Genomic DNA, 24,257 nt, shown 5'->3' with positions numbered 1-24,257 from the left:
CACAGTGTTGCATGGGCTTCTGCACTCATCTCCCACCCACTGCTGCTCTGGGCTCTCCATGCTGGCAGAGCCCCATATCCCTTCCTTCCTGCTGGGCCATTCTGCCTCAGTACAGGGACAGGAAGCGCTCTCTTGTCCCTTCCCAATGCATGGCTTTCCTTTTTGGGCTGTAATGGACTGTGGGAGTGAGGGGGGTCTACTATGTGTACCATACTATGGGGTTTGGACTTTTATGCTCCAGGATTCCCCATCTCCCTCATGTGGCAGGGGTCTCTCATTAAAGCATCACTACCTGCCATATCCTCATCCTTCCCCAGCTCAGGTGTATGGGACATTGTGGGACAGATCTGGGATCTGTATAATGGAGAGATCATCATGATGGGGAGACAGATACCAGGGCCAGGGGCTACCCTACCTTTGTGGGTTCTGTTTGCAGTTCTGGAGTCTCACAAAGGAATCCCAGGACACCCCATGCCATGGCCACATCCAGCATTGAGGGTCCCTGTATCCAGCAAGCCAGCTATGCTGCCATGCTGTGGGCCGACAGTCACACCTGGCAGCAGCTGGAGCTGCATGGAGGGACAATGGTGTTTTGAATGGGTCATGGGGCACAGTTTCCCTGTGCCTGCAGTTATCCACATGCAAGGGCTTGCACAAGTAGCCCTATGAACTCGCACTTATAAACATGGGCATGCATTCACACGTGCACATCAGACATAGGACAAGTTCCCCCGTGCATGCATTCACCTGCACGTGCAGTCACTCGCCACTAACACTTGTGTGCAGCTGCATGGATCTGTGCCCTGTACATGTGCACCCACACATATGGCATGTGTTCAACTATGAGAACATGCATGCTCAGAGGTGTGTGCATGCATTCACTTATGTAAGAGTTCAGCTGTGTGTGCTCACGTGTATGTGCACACATCCAACTGTGCGTACATGTTCACTTGTATGCACTGATGTGCATGTGCCGGTATCCCCTGCATTGCCATATGCTCGCACGCCACACATTTCCAGCCACTCGCCAACACGCTGCTGTGTGCATGCACGTGTGTACAACGGTGTGGGGGTGTGTACCCACTGTGGGGGTGTGTACCCCACTGTGGGGGTGTGTATCCACTGTGCGGGGATGTGTACCCCACTGTAGGGGTGTGTACCCCGGTGTGCGGGTGTGTACCCCACTGTGTGGGTGTGTACCCCGGTGTGCGGGTGTGTACGCACTGTGGGGGTGTGTGTGCACTGTGGGGGTGTGTGCGCACTCTGGGGATGTGTAACCCACTGTGGGGGTGTGTGCGCACTGTGGGGGTGTGTGTGCACTGTGGGGGTGTGTGTGCACTGTGGGGGTGTGTGCGCACTGTGGGGGTGTGTAACCCACTGTGGGGGTGTGTGCGCACTGTGGGGGTGTGTGTGCACTGTGGGGGTGTGTGTGCACTGTGGGGGTGTGTGTGCACTGTGGGGGTGTGTGCGCACTGTGGGGGTGTGTGTGCACTGTGGGGGTGTGTACCCACTGTGGGGGTGTGTGTGCACTGTGGGGGTGTGTACCCCACTGTGGGGGTGTGTATCCACTGTGCGGGGATGTGTACCCCACTGTAGGGGTGTGTGCGCACTGTGGGGGTGTGTGCGCACTCTGGGGGTGTGTAACCCACTGTGGGGGTGTGTGCGCACTGTGGGGGTGTGTGCGCACTGTGGGGGTGTGTGTGCACTGTGGGGGTATGTACCCCACTGTGGGGGTGTGTAACCCACTGTGGGGGTGTGTGCGCACTGTGGGGGTGTGTAACCCACTGTGGGGGTGTGTGCGCACTGTGGGGGTGTGTAACCCACTGTGGGGGTGTGTGCGCACTGTGGGGGTGTGTGCGCACTGTGGGGGTGTGTGCGCACTGTGGGGGTGTGTGTGCACTGTGGGGGTGTGTAACCCACTGTGGGGGTGTGTAACCCACTGTGGGGGTGTGTGCGCACTGTGGGGGTGTGTAACCCACTGTGGGGGTGTGTGTGCACTGTGGGGGTGTGTAACCCACTGTGGGGGTGTGTGCGCACTGTGGGGGTGTGTGCGCACTGTGGGGGTGTGTGCGCACTGTGGGGGTGTGTGCGCACTGTGGGGGTGTGTGTGCACTGTGGGGGTGTGTACCCACTGTGGGGGTGTGTACGCACTGTGGGGGTGTGTAACCCACTGTGGGGGTGTGTGCGCACTGTGGGGGTGTGTGTGCACTGTGGGGGTGTGTACCCACTGTGGGGGTGTGTACGCACTGTGGGGGTGTGTAACCCACTGTGGGGGTGTGTGTGCACTGTGGGGGTGTGTACCCACTCGCCTACACTCACACTGGCCCCGTGCACTTGTGCTCACCCTGGAGCATCCCCGGGCCCCTCCCAACATCTGCGCACGCGCGCGCCGCTAGCCCCCCCCGCGCGTGTTCGCGCGCACCTGCGCTCCCACACCCCCCCCGCGCCTGCACGCGCATGCCCCATCCGAGCACTGGCGCCGCCCAGCGGCCGCCGGCGCTCCCGGCGAGCAGAGCAGCTCCCGGGGAGGGCAGCGGGCACCCCCTGCCGGACCGCGGTGAATCGGGGCACCCCGGTGAATCGGGGCACCCGGAACAGGCTCAGCAGCAGCAGCAGCACGGGGACATCCCCCCGGGCACGGCCACCCCCTCCCTGGGGCTGCCCCAAAAGTTCTGGCAGCTATGCCCCGAGAGATTGCCAGGGAAAACCCTGTATCCACTACCCAAGCGCCGTGACTCCTACATGCATCCTGGCATGTAGGATGAGTCCAGGCACTGACCCGTGCCCCAACTCAGCCTAGGAGCACTGGGAGCAGAAGAGACCCTGCCCACAGCTGCACTTCAGGTGCCCCCTGTGCCACGGGGGAATTCAGCTTCCAAGAGCTTGCTAAGCCTTGATTCATCCCAGCTGGAGCAATTACCCTCTCTCTGCTCCAGTGCCACTTGTTGGGGCACAGGGACAAACCATGCAAGAGACAGCTAGAACAGAAGTGCAGCTCCTGCTGCTGCTTTACTGTTAGAGATACAATGGCATGCAGCAACATGCAGGCAGGGCTGCTGAACCCCACCACGAGAGCAGCATGGCCCCCAGGGGGTGCAGTCTTTGGTCCTAGCAATGATTCTGGGGTGGTTGAGATGGAGGGAATGTTGAGGACCCCACTCCTGCCAGGCACCATCCCACAGTAGAGTCAGGCAAGTGTGAAATGTAGTGTTTAACAGGCTAAAGGGTAGCCCAGAGCAGGGGTAACAACACAGCAGGGCTGCTGCTGGAGCTCACAGGCAGGCATGGATGCTGCCTGAACCCTGGGCTGGGTTGTCCAGCTATGGGGCCACACCAAAGCGCTGCTGCCTACATGCCTCCCCAAAACGTTTACCCCCCTGCCCCAAGCTCCTGCTGGTTGCATTAAACCCCTGCGCAAAATCAGTATGAAGGCACCTGCTCATGCCCTGGAGACAGATGGACAGTGGCAGGGGTGACATCTAAGTGCTATTTGTGGCTGTTGCAGCAGAAAGAAGGGGACAGGTACCCTGTTTTGTCCTTAATGTGGTTTTTCCTCTATTAATCGCTCCTGGTGTTGAGTTAGAAGCTACAGGTGAGGGCTGGTTGAGGCTGGGTTGTCTCCATGCCCACAGCATTGGTGACAGAGAGTAGCGCAGGCCTCAGTGTATTTGTCCCAACATCCGTGCCCTGGCAGGGTACCATCCCAAGACACAGGTACACAACACCTACTGGCACTCACCTCGGCCCCCTGTGGTCTCTCAGCCAGCAGGGAGTGGGTTAAGAACCTGCTGGCCAGGACCATTGTTTCTGACACAATGAGGAGGAAGAGGATGCTGGGGCTGAAATTCCTTCAGCTCCCCCCCCCCACAGATGGACAGAGCTGGGCAAACAGACAGGACAGCTGGTGAGCGTGGTTTAACCCTTTCAGATGCTGCATGAATAGTAGCTGGGGGATGTTTAAGGCATGTGGTGCAGCACCAGATACAAGACAGGCACTGGTGTCCAGGACAAGCTGGAGGGACCTCATAGGCATAGAAAGACCCATGAGAGTGGTGGTAGCATCCATCCATCTGGTCTTGCTGGGCCACAGGCTGCTGAGTGGCCAGAGCCCATGACAGCTCTGTGGCACAACAACTCCTGTCAGCACCTGGACTGGCAACCCCCTCCCCTGCCTGGTAAATCAGAAAAATAAATAAAAGGCAGGGGCTGGACAGATGAACAGACACTGGGAGAATCCACAAGGGGCTGGATCCTCTTTGATAGCAATCTGGGATCACAGCCAGGATCCCAGAGGGAGACTGGGTAGGGGGGCTAGCAGTCCTTGGAGGCCTGGCCAAGGCTCTCACGCAGGCACCTGAGCTGTTCCTGGCCCAGCTTGATCTTCTCTTCCAGCTCTCTCTGCTCAGCAATGAGGGCTGACTTCATCTTGACGAAGTGCTGGTAGTCCTGAAGGTGCTCAGGGGGCAGGTACCGTGCCACCATGGCACCCACTGCCTCCTCACGCCGCCCCACATGCTCCTTCAGCTCTTTGGCATCCTCCAGCTGTGCCACCAACAGCCGCTGCTTCTCCCGCAGGGCCAGCTGTGGGAAAGACAGCTGGCATTGGCAGGGCATCCCGCAGCCCAAAACCTCGTGGGCGAGGGTCCCCTCCCCCATGCCCACCTTGTCCTCAGCAGGGGCGTGTGGCCCGAGGCTGCCCAGGGCACTTTCCACCCGGGCCAGGCGACCCGAGAGGGAGAGCAGGAGGTTGACCACCTTGTCCAGGTCACCCACGAAGAGGCGGTACTTGTCGAACTCCCCTGGGGTGCAGAGGGCTTGCAGGCGAGCAGCCACATCTTCACCCAGTGCCCCATTGGCACTAATGTCCTCCTGCAGCCCCCGCTGTGCCTCCTGCAGCACCACCAGCTTGCGGCTCAGACTCTCGATCAGCTGCAGCTGCCAGAGCAAAGGGGTCAGGGGGAACTGGGGCCACTCCCCATGGGATCAGGGGACTGGCACGGAGGCGTAGGGGCGCTGTGCTGGGGCCGACAGTACACAAGAACCTTGTGGTACCCCAGGTTCCCATGAGCTACTGGCAATTCCCAGTCCCCACAAGAATCTGTCCATGTCCCAGAGTCCATGTGCACCTAATGGATGCCCCTGTCCCTGTGGGTATCTGGGAACATCCCAGTCCCTGCAAACATCAAGCATCTGTAGATGCCACTGGTCCCCACGAGCATCTGGTGAGACTCCCTGGTCCTGCAAGCACCTGACAATGCCCCTGGTCCTTGGAGACATCTGGCAATGCCCCAGGCCCATGTGAGTATATGGCAATGTTCCTGGTACCCGCACGTGTCCAGCAATTACCCCCATGCCCATGAGTGCCTGGTGATGTCCCCAGCTCCCAGGAACAACCAGTGATGCCTCAGTCCCCGTGAGCATCCAGAAATGCACCCAGTCTCCATGAGCACCTGGCCAGGACAGTGGGGAACCACAAGGGAATTGTTCCCAGCAGGGTCTTGTACCTTCTTTTCCACCAGCTCATGGTCCACCTCCTCCTCCTCATCCTCCGAGCTCCCCTCCACTACCTCCGGCAGTGCCTTTACCTTGTTGAGTGGCTCAGTTTTGCCCACTGCAACACCAAAGTGCACTGGGAAGGTGCTGGAGCTGGCAGCACTCCTGGGAGGCAGCGAGATGGGCTCAAACCCTTGCCTGGGGAGACAGAGATACAGCGATAAGCACTGGGGGGTGTCAGCCTGCCCTTGGTATGGGGCCCGGTGGTGTGACAGCCCTACCTGTCCAGTGGCAGGGCCTCCAGGTGCCAGTCCTGCTGGAGACACTTCCGCCAGGCCGGTCGCTCCCCAGCCACCAGCAGCTCACCCATCACCTCACTGGCGGTGCCAGGGGAAGCCAAGGGGGCGAGGACACTGGCCAGGGAATGGTCCCTGACAGCCACGTCCCACAGTCGTTCCTCAGAGTCCATGCAGCGGGGCTGGGGCCAGCTGCCCTGGCAGCTCACCCCCTCCACTGCCCCAGAACTGGGCTTAAGTGCCTCCGGCATGGCAGGGCAAGAGCCACAATGCAGGGACAGGGAGCACTCACCCACCCCACGGGGACTGGCACGGCCCTGCTCCTGGTTCTGGATGAGCCTTTGGGGCTGCTCCTCCATCTCCCCAGACCGCTTCATCTTTGTCCGCTTCTCCCCGGCTCCTGACACCCTGTCAACACCCACCCAGGGCATGTCAGCTCCCCTCAGGGCTATGGCCATGCCAGGGAAAGAGGTCAGGGACAGGGACAGTCCGCAACACAAAAATCCCACACGGTGCTCTAAGGATTAGGATGCTCTGATACAGGGTACAAGAGCCCACCCCCATGCCATGGCACCACTTGCCTGCAAATTTCAGCGTTGGCAGCATCGGGCCCAGGAGTCCTGCGGAGTGATCTGGGGGCCTCAGCTCGGGGCCAGGCACCTGACGGAGCAGGGGGGCAAGCAGTGTGCCCCCAGGACTGGCCTTTCTGCTCCCCAGTGAGGCTCTGTGACCGCTCCCTCACTGCCACAGCAATGCTGCGGATTGGCATTGGGGCAGCAGAGAAGGCAGAGCCATGCCCAGCACCATCTGGCGGGTGCTGGGATGCCCGACGCTGTCTGTACTTCTCCCAGTCGGGCGGAGGTGGGCGGGGAGGTGGAGGGCCCTTCTTTTTGGGGATGCTGGGAGGGTCCAGCTTGGCACGGAAAAGGTCCTTCTGGTCACAGCCCCAGGGGCTGGAAGGTTCCAGGTTGAGATGGCTCTCAGAGAAGGCTCTGCCCCTTAGTGGGCGGTGCAGCGGATCCGGGGGGCTCTCAGGGGTCTGGGCCAGGTGGTCACTATCCCACAAGAGGTCATGCGTGGATGTGGCCCGGTAGCAGGGTGGCCACTCTGGCTCGGTGCTCTCAAGGCAGGTGTGGAATGGGCCAAGCCTTGGGAAACCGGGTGGGCAGCTGGAGAGCTCACTAGGAAGAGAAGGAGGCACCCATCCTCCCATACACAGTCACCCATCTGGCAGTTCAGGCCCATTTCATGCCCTGCCTCATTTACCCCAGCTAGTCATCCAGTCACACTGGTGGGAGAAGCTCAGGCTTATCTGCTGGGCACAGTTCCCCAGAGATGGCCCCAGAACCCTGGGGAAGGGTAAGGAGGGACCACCTTTGCTGTGGACACCTCCTCACACACTCTTGCCCTGCGTGCCTCCTTCTGCCTCAAAGAGCACCAGCCAAGGATGGCCAAGGAAGTACGGGAGGCACTTTCTACATCCCAGTCAAAATCATGGCAGTCCCCACATCCCCCAGGCAGTCCCCACATTCCCTGAGGTCCCCACTGAGTGGCACACACATCCCAGCACCGTGGCATTTGGCATGGGCTCACCTGATGGACTGGCTGACTTTCCTGGTGATTGAAGGTGGTTCCCACTCACCCTGAGGAAATTCCTGTGTGAGAAGGAGGCAGTGTGAAATCCATCCCCCAGCACCGCTGTCCCATCCCCATTCAGGCACAGAAGACTTGCAGGCAGTCTGCAGGGCAAATGGGGGAACAGTACCCCCCACCCCAACCCAGGGTCATAGTCCAGGGGTGCAAGGGAGTGTCAGTGCTGCTCCCCAGCACAGTCCCACAGGGCATTACTCACTGGAACGAAAGCTCTCCGGAGGGGCCAGGCATCACTCTCCTGTCGCCCAGGATGGGTAGCTGGGTAGCAGCAGTCAGGGCAGCGCACCCAGGACACAGGGTGACAGCGGCATGTGTGGCCACGGGGCCGTGGTGGCGGGCACAGGTCCCCTCCACAGTAGCGGCAGGGCTCAGGGCGCAGGGGAACCCCGTAGGGGTAGGAAAAGCCCCGCAGGTAATCCAGCTCCCCTGGCCTCCCCAGTGGCTTGTAGCAGTGGGGCTGCTCCCGGCAGCACTCAGCATAGGGGCCAGCGGAGCCAGGGCGGCTGGGTGAGGGTGGGCTGTAGGGCTGGTCCACAGAGAGGCGGCGGACATCCCGGTGCTCAGGGCCAGGGGGCTGGAAGGTGCTGGGATCACCTGCTGGCGGCTTGCTGTGCCGGGGTGGTGCCAGTCGGCTGCTCTCCTCAAAGAACCGGCGGCGGTCGGCAAAGGGCAGCAGGACTGCTTCGTCGCTGCCCCGTGGTGGTGGGGAGCTGCAGGCCGCCGGGCCCTGGCCGTAGCCCTCCAGTTCACTGTGGCTGGGCGAGTGTTGTGGCTGCAGCTTGTTTTCCGGGGACCAGCGCCAGCGGCCCCTGGCTGTTGGCACCACCCGCTCAGGGGACAAGGGCCCTTTAGGGGCTGGGTCAGGAGTGGGGATGCCCCGATCTGCTGAGCGGCCAGAGTTCCTGCTCTCCTCACTCGGTGCGGGGCTGAGACACTCAGACGGGGCAGGCTGTCGCTCTGCCAGTACACTGCCCTCTGGGGGCTCCTCAGTTTCCTCCACTGGCTCCTCACCAGGCAGAGGCGCACCAGGACCCCGGCTCTTCTGCAGCTGGGCCTTGCGCCGCTGGATCTCGTTGCGCAAGCTGGTGGCAAAACGGTCGCTGCGGCGGCGCATCTGAGCAGAGCGGTGGGGAGGACCCCCAGCCCGCCGGGCCCCTCCACGGCTCTCCTCCTCCACTGGCCCCTCAGTGCTGAGTACTGGGCTTGCCCCCCGGCCATCCTGCCCGCAGGCTTGCTGCAGCTCAGGGCAGCAGTGGCAGGGCGGTGGGCGGCAGCCAGGCTCTGGGCAGTGCGGGGGATCCTGGGCAGCCCCTGTGGTTCCCCCTCGGCTGCCCTCAGGATGCAGCGGAGACAAGGTCCAGTGTTGCCCACTGGGGGCTGGAGAGGCTCGCCCGCTGTTGGTGCCCAGTTGGAGAGAGCGGAACTGGGAGGCCAGCAGTTGCTCGGGAGCACTGTGACGGTGCGACACGTGGCCCTTGAGAGGGGACAGCAATGGGTTGTCACCTGCTGTTGTGGCATCAGGCACTTGGTGCATGCTGTCATCCACGTATGGCTGGTTGTCAGACTCCATGCTCTCCCCCAGGAGTGGCTCAGCTGGGCAACGGTCCGGGTGGGAGCTCAGCATGTAATACTGGTCAGCAGAGAGACAGTCCTTTGTGGGGTATGGCGCCAGTTTCCTCCTGCCCACTATTTCTGCCTCCCCATCCCGCTGGCAGAGGAAGGTGTCAGAGATCCACCGGCCCTTGGCATGCAGCATATCCGCTGACATTGAGGCCTGGCACTTGTCCCCTCTGCCAGCTGGGGCTGCTCGCAGGCTGTCCCTCCTGACAGGGGGCTGGGGGGGCACTGGTGCCCGCCAGGCCTCAGGGTGCCAGCTGGCAGATGGCTCAGCCCCTGTGGTCAGGTAGTGCCTGTCAGGGGCTTTGCGGGGGCCTTGGAGGCTGGAATCAATGGACACGGCCTCTTCAGGACGGAGAGAGAGGGCGCAGTCAGAGGCAATGGAGCTGGCAGAGAAGGAGCTGTAGGCCGAGTCCCGCTTACTGTGGTACATGCCCTGGTCAACGGGTGAGGGGTCTCCTTCATAGCAGGCCTGGCTGGGATGGTCCAGGCTCTCCATGCTCCCGATGGAGCTGCTCCGGTCAGTGCTGCAGTGCCAGGACAGTGGGTTCCACTGCAGGGACAGCTTGCTGCTGCCTAGCCCCATGTCAGTGTTACAGGCACCTGCTGCCCCTCATCCAGCTCCACAGAGATTCCAAGGAGCCCATCCCCCCCCAACACCCTCCCTGGGACAACAGAGCACAGGGCAGCACTACCCCAACCTGCCCTTCACCCCAGGGTTGGGGCCACCACCAAGGTTGCCTGGCACTGGCAAGGGGAACAGGCACAGGGAACACAGGGTGTGTGTGACTCCAGCCACTCGAGACCTCCCAGCTCTGGCAGCCGGGACAGTGGGACTAAGCAGCTCCTGGCTGTCTCCAGCAGAGCCACCGCCCCTTCCTGCCGGGAGCTGGGAGTAAACAGCCAGGGGAAAGGGTAGTGCAGGATGAGGAGGAATGCCCGAAACTACCGTGGGACCCCCTATGCCACCCCCACTGCCACAACCCAAGGGGCGTCCTTGTCTGCCCTCTCCCCTTGCACAGTCTCATAACTGCCCCCAGGGTCTCACCTGACATCACACCCCGAAGGCCAGGAGAAGCTGAAGGCATCAGCCGGGCAGTGCATGGTGGGGACGTCTGGGCGGCTTTCGGCAAGTTTGGCCACATGCCAGGAATGGGGCCGGAAGACGGGCACGCTCCTCCTGCCAAGAGCAACAGCGGGAAAGGACAAGAATGGGGAGGAAGCCAGGCCAAGGAACCGGGGCTGAAGTCACTTCCTACGGGGTTTCCTGGTCCCCCCCAGGCCAGTGCCCGCCCAAAGGGGATGGCAGCAAGGAGGGTCCAGTCCTGCAAGCACCCGGCACTGGGCAAGGGGATCTCACAGCTCACCCAGCTGGCCAGGGCTCCCCAGACTGCAGCATCCCTGTTGCCGCATTAACAGGAGACCTAGGACACAGCCCCTGCATAGCCCATAGGCAATGACCTGAGCAAGGCAAGCGTCTCTGCTGGGACTGGATTAGCTCCACCAAGGGACACTGGGGCCACATCTGTCTCCACTGCAAGCCTGACCTTCCCCCTTGTTCTTTTGTCCCTCAGTATCTGCAGCAAGCACCAGCCACATCATGTCTCTAGGAAGGGTCCTGTGCTGGTCTCTGTCCCACCCCTCACAGCATCCACAGGAATCTCCAGCCCACCCAACAAATGCCACTGCACAGACATGGTCAGAAGCCACCTCCTGTACCTCCCAACTGCCAAGTGCTGCCACATTTAATGACTGGATAAGAGCGGCAAGCCGTCAGGTCAGCACAGGGACTTCCCAGAACCCCCAAACTCACCATGGATGATGCTGAGCCCCAGCACAGTCCCGTGGGATCCCTGCCCCTTGGGCAGTGCCCTTGCGCCGTCCCTGCCCCTGAGTGCTGCTGGAGCTGGACTCAGTCAGGATGCAGCCAGGGAATGGATGCAGTTGGAGGGGCTGGGGGGGAAGGGACTGCAAGGCCCAGCCCTGCCTCTCCTTCCTTTCCCAGGCAAGCAGGCAGGCAGGAGGCAGGCAAGCAGGCAGGAAGGGAGAGGAGCGGCCACGCTTGAGGATACCGCCCAGTGAGGGGGTGGTGAGCCTGATGCACTACCCTGGCTCTGCTGGATGTGGCACCCCCACTTAGCGGGAGTGCTGACAGCAGCAAAGGGGCTGCTCCCCACCCTGTCCCAGCAAGGGGCACCTCCAGGTTCCTGCCAGTCCCCCAGGCAGGTGAAGCCCCACTGGCCCTCCCTGTGTCCCTTCCACAGCACTGCCAACCTGCGAACAACCATCTTCAGAGTGCGGTAGGAGCCCTTGATGAGGATGAGGGCCTCCTGGCGGGATCCGTACAGTGGGGTCCCGCTGATGTTCACCAGCTCATCACCTGGCTGCAGCCGGCGGGACAGTGCAGCCTTGCCCCCATCCTCCACCTGGGTGACAGAGAGGGGCATCAAGGGGGGCAGGGGCACAGCCCCCAGAATATCCCAGGGGATGTTCCATGGCCACCGCGTGTCAGGGGAGAAAGAGGCTTCCGAGAAGGTACCTGAGCCCCAGGCACCCCAGAGGGATCTGTGGGGCCAGGCTCTCCCCCTTCTCTGGTCGCGTGAATTTCTGAGCAAGGGCATCAGGGAGGGGAGAGAAAGAAAAATGTCCCATCCCAGCAGATTCCCTCGCAGGCAGCACAAGGGCCCTTTGTCCAGCATGGATGCCAGCCCCCTGCTGCTGCTTCCAACCCCACATAGAGCCTGTCTGGGCACCGGTGGTGATTTCAATGCCCAAAGGATGCTATTCCCACCCTATGTGCACATAGGAGACAATAGTAGAAGTGCTGAGCCCTGGCACATGCCTACCCTCCCTGACACCCATGGCCAAAATGAACATGGCACCCTGTATTGCTGTGCTTAGAGGAAGTATAGCCATGGTGCTGCCAGCACATGAGATCCTGGTCCATGCCCTCTGCCCTAGCTGGTAGGGGCAGTCCTGGCAGCCCTGGGACAAGCAGTGCCCGGCTGGGCTAGGCAGTGTCCATTGCCAGCACTGATCTCTGCCCATCCTGCCACTGCAATGGCCAGGGATTGCCAACTCCACACCACAGGGCTGGCAAGCGACTGGAGCTGCTTCTCCGTGGTGGAAGTAGCACAGGGCATGCAGGTGCATGGGGCAGGACCTGGGGTGCCCCATGCCCAGTGTGGATGTGGCAAGACCCTATAGCCACCTGCACGGCAGAGCTAACCTGGCCCCATGCTGGGACTCCTGCACCCACCCTGCCCATGGGCTCTTCACCCTGCCCAGTTGCTCCCAGGCCTGGCCAGGGAATGACCTCTGCTCAAAGTGCCTGCACGACCAGTTTGGGCAGCAGCCAGACCTCAGTGCCAGGGAGCACACATGGCTTCCTAGCAGGTCAGTCATTGTGCACGTGCCCCTGGGCACCACTTTCCAGCCCTAATGCTGGGCAGGGCTCAGGAGGTATTTCACTACCCCTGGACAAAATGTCACCTTCGGAGGGAGAAAGGCAGGGGCAGCCAAGCCTCCTTCCCAGAGCACCACTGCCCTATGGCTTTGCCTGGCATAGCTGTGCCCAGAACCAACAGCTCTCCCATTTTCCCAAGGATCTTAGCACTGTAATGCCATACCCAGGCTGGGCACAGCCCAATGTGCCTGCCTGTGCAGGCAGGCTGCCCTCCTACCCAGATGTCAGCCATGGGGCTGCCTTCCTGGCAGGGGACCCTGACTGTCTGTGAGGGCTCCCAGTCCTACCATGCAGTCAGTGGAGCACCTGGGTTTACCCCTTGCCATGCTGCTGCCCACCACCAGGCACCAGCAGACCGTGCAAGGCAGGCTGCACCTTCACCTCAGTCCTCTGTCCAGATGCGTGCCCACCAGTCCTGCCTGCCACCGCCATGGGGATGAGCCAGAGATAAAAGGTGTCCCCACTTGCTGCAGGACACCACTAGGTCTGCACCTATGTCTGGGCCATCACATGCACTAGGATGGACAGGCTCAGCCCTGGCATCACTCACAAGGAGCTAAATTTGGCACAAACAGCCCCTTGTTCTGCCTTTGCCACCAGTGAACTCAGCACTGGCAACCAAACGCCACTGCCTGCTCCCTGCCTGGCTGAGCCAGCCCAGGACACTTCCCAAACACCATCCCTGGAGTTCACTCTGGGCCCCGATGGTGGGCACCAGATGGCTCACGGGAATGTCTGCCTGTCTCAGGAGAAACTTGTCTTAGGACTCACAAGCAGAACAGTGCCAGAGCTGTGCTCACCCTGCGCCACACCAACCTCCCGCCTTGCCCCTGACGTGCTCAGGGAAGCCTGTGCCGGAGGGCATTTGCAGCCCCATGGAAGGCTTAAGACCGCATGTGAGCACCGCCGTGGGACTCTGCCACAGAAAGGGATCCTGCCCGGAGTGGGCTCAGAAGCCAAACTCAGTCATCGCGTGCGGGGACGCCCTTCCTCTTTCCGGCCCGCACCCCCCGCACCACAGACGAGGGCCGCCCCCTCTCCGCACACACCTCGGCCGGCCGCAGCGGCGGAGCGGTGACCCCGGGGGGACCCTCCCCTGAACGCACAAAGCGCTGGAACAAGCCCCTTTTGTCTACCGAGCACACGCGGTGGCTGCGTGTTCGTGGGAGCGCGGGGGCCGATACCCCGCGGCCCGCAAGCCAATCCCCTTCTCAAAAGTGGTGAGTGAGGAACATCCCTCCTCCGGCGGACCCACGGGGACCCATCACCCCGAAGGCCAGCAGCGAGTGGGGACGCGGGCAGTTACTCCTTCGGCGCCCGGCTCCCCACCCGCCGGCGGTGCCACCTCAGGGCGCAGGGCTGGGACCGGAGCCACTTTTCCAGCTCCCCCAGCCAGACCGCGCTGGCCGCGTCCCGCCGAGGGCGTGGAACGCCCCGGGGGCGCAGTCGGCCCGGCTCGAGGCACGGAGCAGCCCCGGGGCCGCCAGCCCGGCCCGCCGCACCCCGGCTCAGCAGGACGGCGACACCGGGCGGGCAGGCGGCCAAATCGTCCGGCGACAGGACCCCGTCCGGGCACGCCGGAGGGGTGGCTATTGGAGTTCCCCTGGCCGCTGCCTTGCGGGTCTCCCCGCGGAGCGATGCGCTGGCGGGGGCCGCAGGAATCGGTGACCCTCTGTGTGGCGAGACGTCGGGGCCGCAGGGGTCACCCTCACCATTTGCTCCCGACTGCGGCCGGGCTCCGCTCGGCATCGCACCCCGGCGCCAACCCCGTCCCGGGCACGGTCCTGCCCCTGCCTTCCAGAGCATGACGGGACGGACTATGGTTCCCCCACCGTGGCACTAAACGTCCCGCAGAGTCTGGTGCCCGGAACGCCCGGAGGCGCGGCACCGACGGATGGGCACACAGGGGGCTGACCTCCCCCGGCTACAGCCCGCGGGACGGGACCGGGAAAGACGTGAGGGAGAATGTGGGGGCCGCCCCCGCCAGCCCAACGGATGTGCCAGAGGAATTTCTTCCTGCCGCCGGGCCCGGGCTGTCCCTCCGCCCCTCTCGCTCTCACTCTTCACTGCGACTCTAAGTGGAGGGCCGCGGAGATCGTAGGTGCGAGTGGCCGTCCCCGTCCCGCCGCGCCAGGATACAAGTCCCCGCGGCCGCGGCTCCCCGCACCCCCGACGCCGCCGCGCCCCGGGTGTCCTCCCATCTCCCGCGCCCCGCCACGGGCGGGAGGCCCCTCGCGGGGGGATGTCGCGGAGCCCACACGGGGCTCTGCCGGCTATTCCTACCTTGGAGACGATGAGGGGCTCGCCGTGCTCTAGCCCGCCGCGCAGCGTGAAGCCCCAGGGCGCGCCCCCCTGCAGCTGCACATGCACGTACTGGGGGGCGCCGGGCCGGCCCTCAGCCCGCTCCATGGCGGCTACAGCTACAGCCCCATCCCGGCCCGGCCCCGAACTGTGGAGGAAATTGCACCCCCGCCCGCCCGGGCTGAGCGGCGCGGGGCGAGTGCGGGGCGGGGCCGCTCCGCACCGGGACTGCTCCGCCGCCGCCAATGAGGCGCGGGGGGACGGCGGCGGACAGTTCGGCACGGCACAACACGGCGCGGCTCAGCGCAGCTCATGGCATGGCTCTGCACACAATGGCACAGCACAGCACCTCTCTACTCAGTACCTTGGCATGCCGTCCTTTAGCTCAGGGACCTGAAGTGAGCTGCTTGGCTCAGCTTGGTACAGCCCAGCCGGCGTATTTCAATTCAGTCCAGCTCAACCCAGCATGGCATGATATGGAAGGCTGGCAAACTTCAGTGCAGCACGATACATCACAGCTCAGCTCAACGTGGGATGGCAGGGGGGCCAGCATGGGTTAACTGACCCAGCATGGCTCAGCCTGGCATGCCTCGGTGTAGTTCAGCTGGGTTGGCACATTCTGGCTTGTCTCAGCTCAGTTCAACATGACACAGGGCTGCCAAAAGTTAAGTTTGGTACAGCACAGAACAAGCAGGGGTCTCATCTGGCTTAGCTCCACTTGACCTGGCCCAATTTTGTTCAGGGCAGTTCAGCTTGATTGACTTTGATAAGCAGGGCTGGCAGAGTTCAGTCAGCAGAGCCTGGCCTGGCTTGACTTAGCTTTACCATGCACAGGTTCAGCTCAAAATGACCCAGTTCAGCACAATATGGTGCCACTGGGAACGCACACCAGCAGGGACTGCTTAGCACAGTTTAGCCTGGCACGGTGGCAGTTCAACAGCACTCAGTTGGGTACGAGGGGGTGGCAGTAGGGTGATGCAACCCCCCTGGCTCCCCACCATGTAGTCACACTGGTGCCCCAAGCTCCATTGCCTGCAGGCCAGCACATGCTGCTGGCTTCTGTCTGACCTACCCATGCCAGCCCCCACCCTGTCCATATCCTGCCGGGCACCTTAGGGCATACCTGGCAGTTTGGCCGTTCTTCACCCTTGTCTTTTCCCTGCTACACCCAGGAGAGGCAGCTGTACCACCTGGGGGAAATTGAGGCAGGGGGAAGAGCCAGCAACAGCAGCCAGGGATGGTGGGAGTGGATCGGCATGGATTCCCAAGAGTCCTGCTCCTCCCTTCCCGCCTGGGGCCATGACTCTTACTCATCTCCTTCCCAGACAACCGGCCTGGAAAGCTCTGCTCTGCAAGCAGCGCCTGCAGCCCTGGTTGCCCGCCACGGCCTGGGAGGGTCAGCTTGCAGTGCCAGGCTGGTTCATTCAGTGCTGGAAGGGTCTCAAGTTTTTCTTGCTAGTCCCTGTCCACAAGCACCTCTCTTGAACTCTGCCTGCTCCCTGTGCAGCCCAGCTTCAGCCAGACCAGTACAGCCAGAGTGTCACAGGGCACAGGGGGAGTGGTACCTGGGCTATTTGTAGTGCTAGAGCCCACCCAGGAGAGATTCATAGCTCCCCCCATACAGCCTTGACATGTCCACCACTGACATGTCCACCACCCCAACCCCACCTGCCTTGTAATGCCCCCAAATCACGACTGGCTGCTGCCATGCCCAGACTTCCCAATGTTCACTGGCTCGTCTGCCCCTTGTGCGCTTTCCCAAATGAGTAACAAGGGCTGCCTGGCCAGGCAAGAGGGCTCTTGTGCCCTGGCTCTTCACTTGGCCCCATAGCACATTTAGCACCACACACACCCCTACACAGCCCTTCCAAGCCCTTAGCACTGTGCCCAGCTGGCACCAGAAACAGTGGGCAGCAGACACCAGTACAATCCCTCCAGCTCTCCCCATGTCCCTGTGCCTGCACCAGTGATTCCCAAGGAGTGTGCTCACCCCCTGGCCACTTCCATCCCAGCAGGAGAGCAACAGTGTACTGTGGGTCAGGGCACAGCACCAGGGGCTCTGGAGGTGGGACTTGATGCAGCTGCCCAAACCACACTGTGGTGTGCCCAGAGGGTCTTTCCCAGGCAAGCACTGTCCCCAGTACAGAAAGTGACTTGAATGGCCCACGCCAGCGAGAGGGTGAGCACCACGCTCACCTCTCAGCTTTGAGCAGGTGCTGGCAGAAAGACCTGGAAACTGGTCAAGGTAGGCAAAGTTGCAGGCATGGTGATGGTGGTGGCAGGATGATGCCTACAGTGGGGTACTGCTGGCTTACCCAGACATACCGCTGCTGGGCTCAGGGTCACTCTGCTCACCCATGTGTCTTAGTGCCAGCTGGATAGAGTGAGGCACTGGGCAGCCTGGCTGTGCTGTGGGGCTGTTGGGGAGCAGAACTCCAGGCTCTGTGCCTGCTTGGGGCAATGCAGACCAGCATGCAGCAATGGGCACAAAGGTGATGAGCTGCTGATGGAATGTCAGCACAGAGTGGAGGTAGCTGGAGGGACTCTCATTGCATGAAAGCACCCTCTCAGGCTCTGTCTGGCCCCACTCCCCTGGGACCCAGGGAGGTTCTGGCTCTTTAAAACCTGATTGAGTCCATGCCTTTAAAATGGGCCTGGGCAAGGACCTCCTACCCTGTAGGAGGAGGCTGAGCCGAGAGCAGGTGGGCTGAGTGAGCTGGTTCTCCCACCCCACTTCACCCCACGCCCCTACCCCAGCACCTTTACAGCTCCCATAGCCAGGCTCTGTTGGGCCAGCTTTGCTCCTGGATTTTAGTCTGGAATTTGTACCCCTTTTTGCATACAGATTCCCCCCACCTTTCCGTTCCTGTGCCAAGCTGAAGCAGCCGGTGTGGTTGTCCTGTCTTGATAGGAGCTGGAAGCACGCTGGGATCCTTTTGCTGGTGCCCACAGTCAGCTCTGCCTCCCAAGTGAGGAGAAGCACGATTGCAGGTTCTCCCTAATTCTTCTGCTGGCCAGCCCCACCCACCCTGTCCCTCTTACCTGCTCCCTGCCGACACTCACCTATCATGGCTATGCCCTACCCTTTCACCAGCCTCCTCCTTCTCCTTGTTTTGCCCCTTTCCCAAGCTGCGAACCAGTCCCCACTGCCCCTTGGCTCCCTGCCTGCTGTCCCCACCCTGCCCCTCCTGCAGGCCCTGCAAACGCGGGCTCCAGGCAGCCTGGGCTGGCAGGCGGGGCCAGCCAGCGGACAGCCCCTGCGCTACATGCTGAATCTGTACCGGCGTGCTGCTGACCGCGAAGGGCGACCCCGCCGCAGCCGCAGCCTAGGCACCAACACCATCCGCCTGGTGCAGGCCAGCTCCCATGGGAGTCAGCCCTGGGCAGGTAAGGAACCGGTGAGCACTAAGGATGGTATGTGTGCTTAGCAGAGCTAGCAGGGTGGGCTTGAGCTCTGAAGGTGAGGTCTCTTGCCTGCTTCCTTCCCCCTCTCTACAGTGTCCTGGCTGGGGTTGCACTTGGCTGTGGGGTTCCACTTGGCAGGAGTCCAAGGCTGTGCCCCAGGGGTGAGGTGGGCAAGCGCATAGCTGGCCCTTGTGTGCCCTTCTCTCCTTCCTACTCTGCCTGATGCTCTGCCAGGCTAATGGTGTTGGTGGAGAGGATAGGAAATGTTGCAGACTCTTTGCCCTTCATTCCACCAGCAAGCCTTGTCTCATGGCTTCTGTTTGCTGCAGCTTCTGCCTTGTGCTGGGGCAGATGGGTGTCACAGGCTCTGCTGTGCTGTGTGGGACTGTGGCAGCACCATGACAGCAAGGGGTGCTCCACAGTGCCTCCTGCACTATGCTAACAGGGTACTTGGTCACTGCTTCCCTGCAGGTCGCTGGTACTTGCAGGCCCTCACCTACCACATGGAGGGCCAGCCAGAGGTCGAGCACCTCCTCAGAGCTACTGTGGTCTACCTGCCCAGTCTGTCACTGGCCCACGGTCGCCTTCTCTGTGCTCTGGAGCTGGTGATGGCTGGCGAGCCGCCCAGGGTGCTGCTCAGCCCTACTGCCCGTTCCCATGATGGCTGGGCCGAAGTTGATGTCACCCCTTACCTGGTGCTGGGGAACAGCAGCATGGGGAGCCTGGCACTGCGGCATGTCTGTGTGCGTGCTGGCCGAGCAGGAGGCCACGATGCCCCTGTGGCCCCCGGCCACCCTTTCCTCCTTCTCTACCTTAACGACACTCAGGCAGGGTTCACACCTCTGGCAGCAGAGCCCCACCGACACCGACGTGATACAGGGACATTGGCTCATGACCTGCCCAAGTACCTGCGGGAGCAGGGAGGGGAGAAGAGTGACTGTTCCCTCCGCCCCTTCCCTGTCAGTTTTGCACAGCTGGGCTGGGACCACTGGATCATCGCTCCTCACCGCTACAACCCACGCTACTGCAAGGGCACCTGTCCCCACCTGCTCCGCTATGACTTCCACGCACCCAACCATGCTGTGGTGCAGAGTTTTGTTCATCAGCTTGTGGATGCCAATGTGCCCCGGCCCTCCTGTGTGCCCTATCGCTACAGCCCCATCAGTGTCCTCATGATTGAGCGCAATGGAGGCATCCTGTACAAGGAGTATGAGAACATGATTGCAGAGTCCTGCACTTGCCGGTAATTTCCACTGCCCCAGCACATCACCCCTGGGCTCTGCCTCTTCCTGCAGATCTGGACTTTAGGGTTTATCTTGCTCTGCCTGGGGCTCACTTGGCTCATCTCCCCTCCCCATGCAGTGCTGCTCAGTGGGGAGGTTTTACAATGACAGTTTTATGTAAATTGTGGGTTTTTAAAGGCAGGAACCTGTGCTGGGGTGGTTGCCCCGTGGCATCTGTCCTTCTTGCAGCCCCCATGGCTGCTGCCTGGTTTTGGTGGGCAGGGGGGCTTGGCCTGATGTTCTCAGATATGAGCTGTGTCCCTAAACAGGAGTACCAAGCTCTTGGGAGGTGGCTGGGAGTCTCCTGGTGGAGGGAGGGCAGGGAGGGTAGGAAGTCCAGGTGTCTGTGTTTTGCATCTGACACATTGGTGGTGTCAGGATCTGATGTGACCCTGCCTGTGGCATTCCTTCCCAACTCACGTGCACCCCGTCCCTATCTAGTCTCAGCTGCAGAGGCATCTCACCAGGCTGAGAATTTGGGCTGGAGTGAGGAAGCCTCTCTCCTTCCCTGCAGTTCTGCTCTGGAAGGGCTGTGAAAAACTGGAGGGACCTGAGCTGCCATCTCTGCTTCCGGTGCTAGAGGCAAAGGCAGCTGCCTGTGCTGGGCTCTGCCTGCTGTTTCCTCTGACACACCTGTTCTTCAGCTCCTTGGCTTGCCCTCTAGCAGGGCTCAGGTCTTGTTCCCAGAGGTCAGATTCCTGTTGCAGATGTCTCTCTACCTTCTTGCACTCTTGCTGTCACACAGGCCTTGGGCTCTGCTGGGCTCCTGGCATGTCCCTGTTTTCAGAAGGATCAGTCCCACTCTCAGCACCCCTGCTGCCTGACTCTTCTCTATTTCTTGACTGTGAATAAATAAATTGATTGATTTTGCTAAAGACCATCTTGGCCTGTTCTTGCACTGCCCCTAGGGTGCAGCAAGTGCACCCTGGGATAGGTTGCACTAGGCTGTATCCCTGTGCCCTGCCTTTGTGCTTTCACTGGAGGGGGCGGGTGCAGGGGTAAATCCCAGCTGGTTCAAGCAGGGCCTATGAGAAGTGCCTCCCCTGGGGCATTGACCTGCCCTAGTGCAGAGGAGACCAAATGTGGCTGCAGGCAGCTGCCTCCATGGGTCTGGGAATGAGAGATGCCCCGCATCGCTCTGTATGGGGCAAGTCCTAGGAGACCATGGAAGAGCAATGAGCCAGGTCTCCTGGGGCTGTCTGTCACCATGGCCAAGGCATTTCTCTGCTGTTGCTATTGTGGGTAGGTATCTGCAAACAAACCTGACTGTTGCTGGATATGATGCCCTGTCTGCAGTGCTGGAGCAAAATTTCCATTCTTTGAGCAGCAAGGCATAGGTGGCAGCCATCATCCTTGGCACCAGCGCTGTCACCTGGGTGCTGTTTCTCCACAGCTCATGCTTTTGCCAGGGTCTCCTCTTGCTTGGGGTCCAGCCCCATCTGTTATTGCTGGCCCAAGCTCCATGGGGATGTTTCAGCAGTTTTATTTTTCCCGTGTTTGCTGTTGGATGGGCTGCTGTCAACTCCAATCCCTCCCTTTCCTGCCAGTCTCAAAGTTTCTTTCCCATCCTGGAAGACTGAGAAACCACAGAGCCCCAGGTTCTCTCTTGCCCCTTGTCCCCAGCTAGCCACGTCTTGGTGATGACTGGGGAACATCTGCTTTTTTGGAAGCTCACATATCTGAGCCCTATCAATCATTAACCATGTTCTGTTGATTCATGCAGACAAGTGATGATAAAAGACATGGAGAGGGGCATGCTCCCAGCCCTGGATACCCCTAGATGCCAGTGCCCCCCTCACCCCCAAGCTGCTGCCAGCACCCCTTGGACCAAGTGCTCACCTGGGTGAGCACTGGCGTTTGTCACCCCAGCCCCGTGTCCATTTATGCACTGTGCCAACAGGCTCTTGAGTCTTTTGGGATGGGCCCCTTCCTTGAGTACCCATGGGTGCCTAGGGGCTGCTCCAGCATCAGGATCACCTCTGTGCTGATTGTGGGAAAGGTGCTGCCACAGAGATGGAGGAGCAGTGATTCAGGGAAAGATTCACTGTCCCCAGATGACCCCAGCTCTGTGCCTGCATCATTGCTGAGACTGCCAGGCGCAGGGTGCAGTGACCCTGGCCTGTTGCCTGGGTGCACCTTGCAGGGATGATCTTCCTGCAGATCCCGCAGCTATGTGAGCCCTTGGGCACAGCCTGGCATTCCATTGGGGACCACCAGGAATCCTGGCTTTGGGGACATGCGCCCCAACCCACCCTCAGGTAGGGATCTTGCCTGTGGAGCTGCTGCTAGCCCCTTTCTCTCCCCCAGGCCAGCTAGTGCATCCCTGTTCCCTTCTGCCTTGTTTGAGCTCCTTCCCCTGCCCCAAACCCCACACCCCACACTGAGGCTTTGTTTTGTTTCCACAGGGTGCCCATTCACTGTCGGTTTCTCGGCTGTTTAGGTGGCCTGGAAAGGCCCGGGGTGGCCTTGGACAGCCCGCGCTTCAAAGGACGAGGAGAGACTTCTGATCTTTTCTCGGTCTCGGTGTTTATTAATTGTTTATCTAAAAGATTTTCTTTCAGCCCAACAGAGGTCTGCACAGCAAGCCAGCCATGAGCACACTGAGAGCCCCCGGGGCGGTCACCTATCTTTATACTCGAAGTTACGTATACAATATTTATAATTTTTCCCCAATACCTTCTACCCTTATTAACCGGTGCTCTTCTAGTAATGACCAATCCCAAAGTGCCACCATCACCACAGAAGATGGAGGCCAAGAAGAAGGACAGGACACGCCCCAATTCCTCCATCTTACTTCTTTAGACCCCCCTGTACAGAAATCCTAAACCCTGTGTTTTACACTCTAATTAACTTATCCCTTCACCGTTCACCCCAGTGAAATCCTCCTATCCTCATACAGGTGTCGTCTCCTGTGTAGGATCAAAGTCCAGCCACCAGACACTTCTGGCAACATTCCAGGACTCCCGAGCCCCCCAAGGGTGCTCTCGGCCTCTCTGCACCTCCATCCTGAGGTGCTGAGATCCCACAATTCACTATCCCTCCTGCTGCCCCTCCTAAGTGGGCATGAACACCTCACACCCCACATCCTGCAGGCTGGCACTGGGCAGAGGGGGGATGTGTCCCACGTGCCCTTGCAGTGCTGGGGTAAATCTAGGCTGGGCACAGTACAGGGGCACCAGGATGGAGATCACCCAGCTGTGGAGAACAGGTGCTCCCCAGGCACCTTGCCAGGACTGTAGCTGGATGCAAACGGTGCTAGCCAGAATCCAGATGCCTTGTGGGTGCCCTGCAGAGATACTGGCAGCCCCCAGCTGGGGCTGTTTCTCTGCCCAGGGCCACTGAAATATTTGTGCAGAGCCATTACCTGAGAGGAGCAGTGCCTGAGAGGAGGCACCTGACAGATGGAGTTTGCAAGACTATGGAAGCCTCAGCAGTCAGAATGGTGATAGGGCCAGTGCAGTCCCCACTACCATCCCCAGGAATCACCATCAGCCTAGCACTACTCCTGTCCCTCCTCTTGCTTCTTTACAGCACCCTCCAGGGGGGTCTTGGCATGAAGGGCAGGTGCCAGGTGACTCAGGACATTCCTCACTTCCCCATCTGCCCTTCTGGGTGTTCCAGGAGCCCCAGTGGGTGGGAGGCATGTGGCCCCCCAGATGGCCCATGCAACACCCTTCTAGAGGATGGAGAGCAGCAGACCCCTGGGTGCCCACTGCTGGCACAGCACTCAGTGTGTCAGCAGGGCCTGTGGTAACTGGGGACCCCTGCTCATCCCCCACATCACCCCCTGCCTAGGCTTGTGTGCATGACTGGGACTCTTAATGTGTCTCATCCCTACAAGCCCTGTGGCCTGCTCCTTGTACTCTGATGTCCCCAGCCATGGGGCCTCACAAGTAACCCAACCCCACCAACTTTGGGAGTTCTCGACTCTAGGACCCCCACCCCTACATTATCCCTCACTGCCCACCAGGGACCTCCTGTGCCCACCATTGTGGTGTCCTCCAGTTCCAGTGACTCCAGCCTAGGCACCCCCCAGCAGAGCCCAGCTTTGGCCCCCCCATCCAGCTGCCTCCAGCTCAGGGATGCTCTCCCTCTGGACACCCTGGCATAGTGCTCTTGGCTGCTCTGCCCCACAGGGCTGGGGGTGTGCCCCACCACAGTATGAGTGCCGACAGCCACTAGCATCCCCAGGAATGTCCACTGTGCACTAGAATCCCCAGAGACCAAGGGACAGTGTGCACTCACTGCTGGGACAGGACTCTCCAGCAGCCGTATGTCCTGTGGGCTGGGCCAGGGGGAGACTGTGCTGCTTAGCTCCCTGGGGCCATGCCGTGGCTGGGCTGCTCCAGATGCTCTGTACAGAAAATAAACCTAATGCACCCTGCCCACGTTCAGCACCTTCTTGCCTCTGCCCAGCTGTGCAAAGGCAGATTACATGGATGACAGGATCATGTGTGCCTCAGGGTGGCACATGGCACCTGCGGGGTCCTGTCTCTCGCCCAACAGCTGCAGAGTCCAATGCAGCACCCACTTGGCCCCCAGCTACCCAAAAGGGTCCCCGGGATGAGGCGTGCTGTGGTCTTCAGGAACCCACTGTGTGCCCAAATGCTGCTGGTGCACCTGTGTGGGTGCACATCTGTATGATGCACGTGTCTGCCCACACCTGTGCATGCAGGTGTATGCAGTGTAAGCCTGTGTGTGCCCATGTGCATGACTGTGTATGTGCATGGGAAGTGTGACTGT

At 60.9% G+C, this 24,257-nt stretch overlaps 2 protein-coding genes across 3 annotated transcripts; one reads left to right on the top strand and one right to left on the bottom strand.

Annotated features, from left to right (window-relative positions):
• Positions 1-2,979: 2,979 nt before the first annotated feature.
• On the bottom strand, positions 2,980-14,949 carry SHROOM4 (shroom family member 4). Of its 2 annotated transcripts, XM_063170189.1 has the most exons (10): positions 14,809-14,949; positions 11,334-11,485; positions 10,108-10,239; positions 7,642-9,631; positions 7,383-7,444; positions 6,371-6,970; positions 5,775-6,197; positions 5,505-5,691; positions 4,663-4,935; positions 2,980-4,581 (listed from the first exon to the last, which is right to left on the bottom strand). In XM_063170189.1, exons 1-10 carry the CDS (start codon positions 14,932-14,934, stop codon positions 4,312-4,314), a joined length of 4,215 nt encoding a protein of 1,404 aa, XP_063026259.1. In that variant the 5' UTR covers positions 14,935-14,949; the 3' UTR covers positions 2,980-4,311. The 2 variants fall into 2 exon arrangements, with proteins under 2 accessions (XP_063026259.1, XP_063026260.1); XM_063170190.1 differs by lacking the exon at positions 11,334-11,485 and having other exon boundaries at positions 14,809-14,874.
• A 2,945-nt stretch (positions 14,950-17,894) lies between these two features.
• On the top strand, positions 17,895-19,763 carry BMP15 (bone morphogenetic protein 15). The gene is made up of 2 exons (XM_063170907.1): positions 17,895-18,213; positions 18,703-19,763. Exons 1-2 carry the CDS (start codon positions 17,895-17,897, stop codon positions 19,476-19,478), a joined length of 1,095 nt encoding a protein of 364 aa, XP_063026977.1. The 3' UTR covers positions 19,479-19,763.
• The last annotated feature ends 4,494 nt before the right edge of the window (positions 19,764-24,257 follow it).

The sequence above is a fragment of the Melospiza melodia genome, chromosome 16 (assembly GCF_035770615.1).
Source record: "Melospiza melodia melodia isolate bMelMel2 chromosome 16, bMelMel2.pri, whole genome shotgun sequence".
In the NCBI taxonomy this organism is placed as follows: domain Eukaryota; kingdom Metazoa; phylum Chordata; class Aves; order Passeriformes; family Passerellidae; genus Melospiza; species Melospiza melodia.
This window is presented reverse-complemented; position numbering and strand designations above follow the sequence as displayed.